Below are 8,722 nucleotides of genomic sequence, written 5' to 3'. Positions count from 1 at the left end.
AGTTTCCCTCGGAGGGCCATTGTGACTGTTAACGTCTTCTATATACATACAGTATAGCAATTTTTAAAAAGTGAAGACAATTTGTGATTTAGTAATGACACAAAGTTGATGCAAAATCTGCCTTTGCGGGCCACTTAAAATAATGTGGCAGGCCGTATCTGTCCCCCCGGGCCTTGGGTTTGACACATATGCTGTAAAGGTTACTGATTTTTATATAAATAAATGTTTGATTCTATTTTACCTTTGGAAATCATAGTTTAACACACAGAAAAGTTATAAAATTGTTGTTTAATTAAAGGAAATGTTGATCATTAACGTCTCCATGTAGGAATGTTGACGGGTGACGTGCCTGCGGATCAAAGTGAGCTAATCAAGCCCTCAATCTTCAGCACTCCCCAAAAATGTTAATGACACTTATTAATTCACCTTTTATTTATGCAACCACAGAGCCGCAGTTGTTCTTCGACGTTCTTCGCACATTGCTGTCATTTTATTATGTCCAGAATTATAAAGCACAAAGTGTGTGACTAATAAACTTGGCATGTTACTAGGGCAAAAGGCAGGCTGAGACTGACTAGTAAGATGAGTTGCAACAAGGTGCGGCCATTCGCCAATAAAGGCGTTGGAGGAGAGTAGGGAGGCGGAAGGAAAAGGGTGAGTGTGTCAAAGTTCCTCATTTTTATTACTTCCAAAAAGTATGAAATATTCAGCAAAGTTTCAGGATCAACCTAAAATGGGCTCTAACTTTTACAGAAGAACTTTTATATTTTTACTAAACCTCAGAATGTTGTTCAAGATGCATCAGAGACACCTTGACACTGGAAGGATCACAGAATGACAAAGAGGTAGCTGTCCTTAGAAATTTAAAACAACAAAAACCTCCTTGGTAAAAACAACACTCAGTAGTACAGAAATAGTAAAACATTAAACAGTTGTCCCAAGTAAATTTACCAAAACATAAATACATTTCAGGTCCATCCTGAAATGTCTTCCAAATGCCTCTTTTAAAATATCCAAACATTCATTCATCACGTGTAGGATAAGTGCAAGCCGTACAATGGAATCAGTCCAATATGGAATGACTAAACGGTTTCCCAAAAACTACCCAGCGTTATATTCAGAATAATTTCATAAAAAGGTGAAATGCAGCTTCCCACTCAAAACAGGAAACTGCTAGCTTAAGCAGAGCAAGACCCTCAGGAATAAATATTTGTTGTAGAGTAGCACCAAAATTAGCTTTGATTTGAGCAGACATTTTTGAGGCCTCAAACAAAATATCCATCCTTTCCCCATGTTAATACCAACATCCCGAGTTTGTAATTAGACTTTTTGATTAGTGTGGCTGATTTTAGGTTACCTTTCAAACTCCTTTTCACAATTTTACCTTCTATTTGCTAATTTATTTGTTTTTATATTATTTATATATTTTATATGTTCGGGCTTCTTCTGTTTTATGCCTGTCGTCCGCAAATGCATGGATATGGTAATAAAAAGACATTTTTTTTTCCTACAAGACATCAGCAAAAAAAAAAAAAAAAAAAAAACAACCACAAACTAAAATCAATCAAAACTTTTTTTGTGTTGTTTTCACCCCCCCGTCCCCCCCATGGCCCTAAGCAACAGCTTATTTTGCTTATGGACTCCAGCTACTTGGTTTCAAATCTAGTGTTCTCCCTTTAAAAGTGAAATCTTCATCCTGACAAAAGAACACATTGCAAAAGCATTGTTGAAATAAACTTATTGAGGTGAAAATGATCTGGTTTTGTATGGGAAAATACTTCAACATCTTCTAATAATCTCTTTATGCGATGATGTGATAAGGAAGAAAAAAACCTCTAGTAGAAAAATAACCCCCCAAATCTGTACCTTTATGCCTCAAACAGATTTGAAAATGAGTTAAGTAGGGGCTGCAAGAACATTTCTGAAAGAACGGGGCAAAGAAAAGCAAAATTTCAGGTAATTTTGGTTGTTTTTTTCTTTTCATTATTCTGCAAATCTGTCCCTAAAAAGGGACGAGATAATCACTATTTCAGTATGTACTTTTTGGCGACAGTTTTGTTCGGCAGTGTGAACCGCAAACATTCCTAAAATATGTATTCACAACATTACCACGACTTGAGTGTCTATTCCTCACAGACTCTTGGCGGCGAGCTCGGTCCTTTATTTCTGTATATATTTCTGTTCCCCCTTTCAGCAGGTGGCAGCTTCACATCGGCCGGGGCAGGTTAGTTACTCTTAATCCTGCAAACGTCCGCAACCATTTGATCTCTCGGGAGTTTCAAGTGTGGATGAAAGGGAGACACCACAAAGGTTGTCTTGGTCCACGTGCAAGAACTATCCATTTGGGAATGCTCTCAGTCTGTCCTAGAGGTCCCCATAGAGAACAATACTCTGATTCAGGTATGTGCGTGTGATGCCACTTGGCGCGCGTCCGAGATTTAGTGAATGGTGTACTTTGTCTCCAGCTCCTCTGCCACCCCGCCGAGGTGCATGTGTCTCAGTTTGAGCAAAAGCTCCTGTAGCAAAGCAGAGTGCAACATTCCGCCCCGACCTCCTCCTCCGCCGCCGCCGCCGGAAGGCTGCGAGCCCATTTCCGCCCAGGCTTTCAGCATCTGGTAGTGAGCCTCCTTGCTGGGGCGGTAGTCCAGCTCGGCCCGTTCGATGACTGTCTCGGTCACGCCGAGGGAACGCACCAGCTGCTTGACCTGCGTGACGGGAACCAAGTCGAGCAGCGTGTAGATGAAGTCGTGGGCTGTGGAGAGGTACGCAAAAACGATTAAGAAAGAGTGTCATCGAGTCTCGGCCACGGCTGCATAATTGATCCAATTCTAATTGTGATCCTAATTTTGGCAGCCCTGTAGTCTGCAATATTACATTATATTAAGAAATGGAACTTTGTACATCTTAAACTGAGAACCTGTGGACAAACTCCCGAAAGTTCAATTCTTAGATTGACTCCTGGCTCTTTGTATGTCCAAACACTCACTCTTGATCTCCAGCGGGACACAGTCGGGGAGTTTGGAATTCGCCTTGCCAAGCATTGTGCTCTCAGGACAACCAATCACTGCTATGACCTTCGGAAACAGGACCTACAATGTAATAGGACGACATACTGTTAATGGCACTCTATGTGCTGCACACACGTGAGACAGTTAACGTACCTCAGACAACTCTGCCGACGTCTCTGATATTGGGGGCGGCAATTTTTTGGTCAAGCGCTTGGTGGCCATGTAAATGATGAGCAGGATCAACAGCATCATGACCACAACCACCACTCCGATCAGGATCTGAACAATATTTCCATTTCCACTCTCCTCAGAATCTATGGAGACACAAGAAGGAGTGCTTATGAAACACTGCATCGACGGAGCCCCAACAAGACTCACACAGGGGTTCAATTTCTGATTGTAATACTGCATGAAGACATTGCTTCGTTATGGAAACAGACGGTCACATGTTTAGACTAATAAAAGTAAATAAATAAATTAGAAGCATCCCTGTCATATTTAATCAAATGGATAAAAAGCATTCTCATAATCTGGTGGGGGGTTTTTGTGCTTACCCCCTGAATTGTGGGAAGGAAGCGACTTGCAGAGATGTTTGCAATCGGCTGCGCAACTGTGGAAAGACACACAGAGGAAGTGTGGTTTTAAAGTACAGTAACAAGTAGCACACGTAAAAACATGCTAAGTTCTGCTTTAAGTTTTGAACTCTAAAATCAATTGAAAATGTTTTTCATAACAATTTAAAACATCGCACAAACACAGGAATATTGAATTGCTTTTCCTGGTCACGGTACTCTTGTTGCTAGGTAGAGTTTAGAGGGCAAAACGATAACTGCCCCGTGGGCCAATGAAAAGACAGGCATTAGCAAGCCACTCCCACCAGGCTGCGTTGCGAAACCACCGTACAGGGAGTGGCATTCCGAAAACAATACGAGTTTGTTTAGGTACATTCGATTAATAAACCGCTTTGATTGTACTCTGTAATGAATACAAAAAAAACACCACCTAATGCAATTAAAGCATTTGGTGTGACACTGAGTGTGTTCAAGTGAACACTTGAGCCAAAATGTCAGTAACTAAATTTGGAATGGAATGGCTTCTCTTTTCTCCTGCTGATGATGGAAAAAGTTTCAGTTCACATAACCACTTCCTTGTAGCAGTCTCGGCCTTGAAGGAATAAACGATGTGCCAGGCCTCAGACACACACAAACACACACACGCACACACGCGCGCACACACACGCACACACACACCTCTTGCATGGCTCGCACTTCCTCTTCACTCTATGGAAGTTCTCTTTGCACTCGCAGACAGTATTCCTCTTCGCCGTACCTGCAAGGGATCATTCATATTTAGAAAAGCGTACAATGAACCGCATCCACGCTATTAGAAAGAATCCGCGTGCAGTGGCGTAGCCAGGAATTTTTCCAGTAGGGGCGCGCGCCCACAGGAAAAAAAAATCGAACATCACCCACGTCGTCCGGGAGGCAAACGGTGAATGGATAACATCGCGCAGATAGAATAGCGCAGGCATTCGCGCAAGACTGAAAGAAAAAAACGGCATGAAAATGAAGAATCGAAAAAGCTTTTTTCAACCGGGGCGCAGGGAGTCCTAACCGGCGCTCGCCCCGGCTCGGCTACGTCACTGTCCGCGTATCATTTTCTTCTTTCCATTTTCAATTGGCAATTAAATTTCCAAAAATTCAAAAGGGACTCTAAGTTTATGAAATTTACTTCAAATGCTACTAGTGCTCGTCTCGTGACGTGTCCTGTTCATTTACTGCTAATATTCCCTAATTTTCTGAATTTGTGATAAATGAAACATGATTGACATTGAAGTATCTTGAGGTGAGTTGAGGAGCTTTATTGAGATAAAAAGTGTGTTTTGTCGCCATCTTGTGGCATCTACAGATAATTAATTATAAGCCTTTGTGGGGTTTGATTGATTTCCTTTTTGGAGACTTTTACAGAATATGAGATGACATCAAGTCAATTACCGGCCCCATTGCGTTATTGGCGGCAGGGCGTGGTAAACTTTACTGACCTTCCAAACTTTCATTAAACTAACAAAGTGTATTGAAAAGCTGACACGCCTTCTGCTAATTAGTGGAAGGGCACTTATTTATTTTAATTGTTCTACATCACTGCTATACATAGATCATTATTTGTGAGTTTATAAATAATAAATAAAAATAAAACATTTTCAATGGCACACCTTAGAAAGTCAACTAAACACATCTAATTGGGGGAAACTGAAATTATGAAAAATCAGGCAAGACAAAGAAAAAAAGGTTAAAAACGGAACGAGCGGATGACAAATAGATGTGAAAGACTCACATTTTTGGACTTCCCTCTCATCCGAGCCGCACAGCGTGCACTTAAGGCACTCAGTGGTCTCCGAGTCGATGGCGAAGATGTAGAAGCCGTCCTCGCAGCGGCACCGCGTGTTTCGGTCCGCTTCGCATTTGGAGTCTTCCACTTCATGCTTCTTCTCTGTGGGAACACAAATTTGGTATGAGCACTCAACCGCAACAAATGAGTGTTGTCAGAATTCAGTCGGGTATTCTTTTTTTTTTTCACCTTCCACTCATGTACTGGATTGATCAATGATATGTGGAATCAATCAAAAAAGCCTTTCATTCATCTCGATTTTGAAGCTACTGTGCTCGGCTGCGAACAAGTGGTAGTTTCCTTACTGTTGCAGGATTTGCATGGCATGCATTTGGGGTAGAAGTTCATATGGTCCGAATACTGGTCAGGAGGACATGGCGTGCAGTTACTCCTCTTCCCCTCGCCCAGGCACTTCTCCACGAGTTTGAAACCTGTGCAACAGAAGCGATGATTTTTATTCGGACATAGATTTACTCATGAAACCTTTTGAGAAAAAATGCAGTTTGTGTATTTAATTTACCAGGTGGACATTTGTTGCAGCAAATCCCATTTTCAAGATAGTCTCCGAGGGGGCACTCCCTCTCCCTGCTAGTGGGAATCTGTGTCGACGTGGGTGTGAATACACACTGTGAGACAAAGCAGACGACGCTGGTGAGACCACATTCTGCTGCGCTTAATTTGCTCTGTGTAAAAATACAAAAAAATGTGACTCGTTTGGGCTGAAATGCTAAAAGGAGGTGCTGACCGCCAACAGCAGGAGGACGCCAAGGGTGGCCATGTTGCTATGCCTGCAGGCCCGCCTTGACCTTCCTACACTTCAGCAAAGTCCATCGGAGACGATGAACCTGTGAACAAAACCAGTGGCATTAAAAAATACGTTTCTCAGAATGTTCTGATTCATATCAAGCAGAAAATATGATGCGTGGATTGAAGAGAATGTCAATTATCGAAACACCTGACGATTCCACTAGCTTAAAGCTAACATATAATGTGAAGTGCCATAGACAGGCTAATGGAAATTAGCAGAGATGCTATGGTAATTTTAAAACTTTCAAACAATGACTCCTTTAACACTCACGGAGAAAAAAACGTGTACAAACAGATCATACATTTTTATCTAATCAAAGTCTGCTAGCTTGATGCTAACATAGAATGCCAAACACCATGAACTGGCTAATGTAAAGTATCATCGATTTGCTGCCACTGATTGCAAAAAGCCAATTTCTGCATGATATGTTCAGAGTCTGGCAATTCTCTTTTGTGTTGACAGCAAACAAAAGCAGATGCCTGCGGAAGAGGATTAGGGCCAGTGAGAAAAAGAAAACGAGGGGTGACAGGATTCTGACTTTTTTCTCAGAAGTCAGAATTCTGACTTTATTCTCAGAATCACCCCTCTTTTTTTTTTTCTTCACTGGCCCTAATCCTCTTCCGTAGATGCCAAACCACTAAGAGTTGAAAACAACTAATATATGAAGCGCATGTATCCTCGAGTATTGTGGCCAGCAAGAGATGCTGAAGTCAAACAGAAGAATAGCAGACAGATAACAACTATTAAATATAGAGTATTAAAACTATAGTTTTAATTATAATTATTATATAGTAATATAGTATATATTACTATTATATAGTAAGACATCAATAAAGTAGTGGCAACAGGAGCTCAGATCATCCCATTCTCCATTCAAAAGCAAAATGCCACCAATATTAATTGAGGAATAAATGCCCAATTTTCCATATTGTATTTCAATTTTCACATTTCAACAAATGAGCGTGATGCGCACTTTACGGATTAGGTCAAAACGAAGTCCAAAAAAAAAAAAAAGGTACCAAAGGGAAGGATAATTAAGTTGACTGGAGAAGAAACTCAGGTTGGGCTGGTTCAAAAAATGTCACACATGCGTGAAACTTTTAAAAGGCGTTACACTTGGCAAACTGCTGGATTGTACCTACCTGTGACCTGTTTTCAAACTACTTTGGATTTTTTAATACCTAGGAGAACATTAGCCAGTTAAAAATGTTAATCCGAAGAGATCGTCACAACCATACTAAAGTACCAAAAGACAAATTATGATTCATTTTTAAAAGCCTGTTAGTTACTTACTACACCTTCATAGCATGAAAGCTATTTCTCCCATTTTAGACAACAAGCCAGAGATGAGCCAAAAGAGCACCCCAAATTAAATATTTTCAAATCAGGACAACCTGAAATAGTCAATTACCGCTTTTTTTTTTTTTTTTTTTACTTGTCTCCATTAAATGAAGTGGATGAGATGTTACTCCAAAGACAAGAGGACGGTTCAGCGAGAAATTACTCGGGCGTGAAAACACAATATGGTTTCGTAATACGCGCAACAGGACGCACAGATTTCAAGCGGGGCCAAAGTTTAAAGATGTAAAGATGACTAATTAGATTATGAGTAATTAAACGCACGAATCGTTCGATGAATTCGAGGGTAACTGAAAACGAGACCTTGGAGCTACTCGGCTTGTCACTCACCTCGTTTTCCGGCTGAGCGTCACCCACCTGAACGAAGACGCGAGGCTCAGTGCGTAAACTTTCACTTGCGTTCGTCACCGGACCCGGACAGCAAGCGCGGCGAGTGGCCACTTTCAATAAACCGGCCGGCTCCAATTCCACCCGCGTTGTAGTTGCGTTTAGAGATAAACAATCCAATGAGGTGAAACCTGAGGCAAAGAGCACACGACGAGCGGAGGAGGCGGTCTTAAACGGGAACTAGTTGAGTCACGCTACCATTTCAAGGAACCCTTCGTTGGGCATTTAACCCTATCCAACCAACGGATTGACGGACGGGATTAGATTCGATTAGATCAGGGGTCACCAACCTTTTTGAAGTTGGGAGCTACTTCAAGGGCACCGAATAATGCAAAGGGCGACCACTTTGATAATACACTTCTGAAATAACAAAGTTACACAGTGTACCTTTAATTTTATATTTTTATTAATGATATTCTATGTGAAGACACTGAACATTAATGTTAGTGGGAAGCCTGGCATTGCATGCTCTTCACCAGTGTACTGTAAACTATTTTTAGAACTGGCCTATGGCCGACTGATGTGGTCGCTGGGGGCGACTGATGTGGTCGCCACGGGCACCGGGTTGGTGACCCCTGGATTAGATAGATAGATAGATAGATAGATAGATAGATAGATAGATAGATAGATAGATAGATAGATAGATAGATAGATAGATAGATAGATAGATAGATAGATAGATAGATAGATAGATAGATAGATAGATAGATAGATAGATAGATAGATAGATAGATAGATAGATAGATAGATAGATAGATAGATAGATAGATAG

At 41.1% G+C, this 8,722-nt stretch overlaps 1 protein-coding gene across 2 annotated transcripts; it reads right to left on the bottom strand.

The window, feature by feature from the left end:
• Positions 1 to 663: 663 nt before the first annotated feature.
• On the bottom strand, positions 664 to 8,117 carry tnfrsf1a (tumor necrosis factor receptor superfamily, member 1a). Of its 2 annotated transcripts, none has more exons than XM_061290023.1 (10): positions 7,894 to 8,117; positions 6,142 to 6,241; positions 5,917 to 6,022; positions 5,702 to 5,827; positions 5,343 to 5,498; positions 4,259 to 4,337; positions 3,563 to 3,618; positions 3,162 to 3,322; positions 2,987 to 3,089; positions 664 to 2,752 (listed from the first exon to the last, which is right to left on the bottom strand). In XM_061290023.1, exons 2-10 carry the CDS (start codon positions 6,172 to 6,174, stop codon positions 2,439 to 2,441), a joined length of 1,134 nt encoding a protein of 377 aa, XP_061146007.1. In that variant the 5' UTR covers positions 6,175 to 6,241; positions 7,894 to 8,117; the 3' UTR covers positions 664 to 2,438. The 2 variants fall into 2 exon arrangements, with proteins under 2 accessions (XP_061146007.1, XP_061146008.1); XM_061290024.1 differs by having other exon boundaries at positions 7,921 to 8,117.
• Positions 8,118 to 8,722: the final 605 nt, after the last annotated feature.

The sequence above is a fragment of the Syngnathus typhle genome, linkage group LG10, assembly GCF_033458585.1.
Source record: "Syngnathus typhle isolate RoL2023-S1 ecotype Sweden linkage group LG10, RoL_Styp_1.0, whole genome shotgun sequence".
Taxonomy (NCBI): Eukaryota; Metazoa; Chordata; class Actinopteri; order Syngnathiformes; family Syngnathidae; genus Syngnathus; species Syngnathus typhle.
The sequence above is the reverse complement of the archived record's forward strand: the minus strand, read 5'-3'. Positions and strand labels throughout refer to the sequence as shown.

Excerpts from the sequence above, each read along its gene's own strand:
- tnfrsf1a (XM_061290023.1), bottom strand. The coding sequence starts at position 6,174 with ATGGCCACCCTTGGCGTCCTCCTGCTGTTGGCG. Across the intron at positions 3,323-3,562 it reads TCCTTCCCACAATTCAGGGG|ATTCTGAGGAGAGTGGAAAT; the intron begins GTAAGCACAAAA and ends GTGTCTCCATAG. Across the intron at positions 3,090-3,161 it reads CGTCGGCAGAGTTGTCTGAG|GTCCTGTTTCCGAAGGTCAT; the intron begins GTACGTTAACTG and ends ATTACATTGTAG.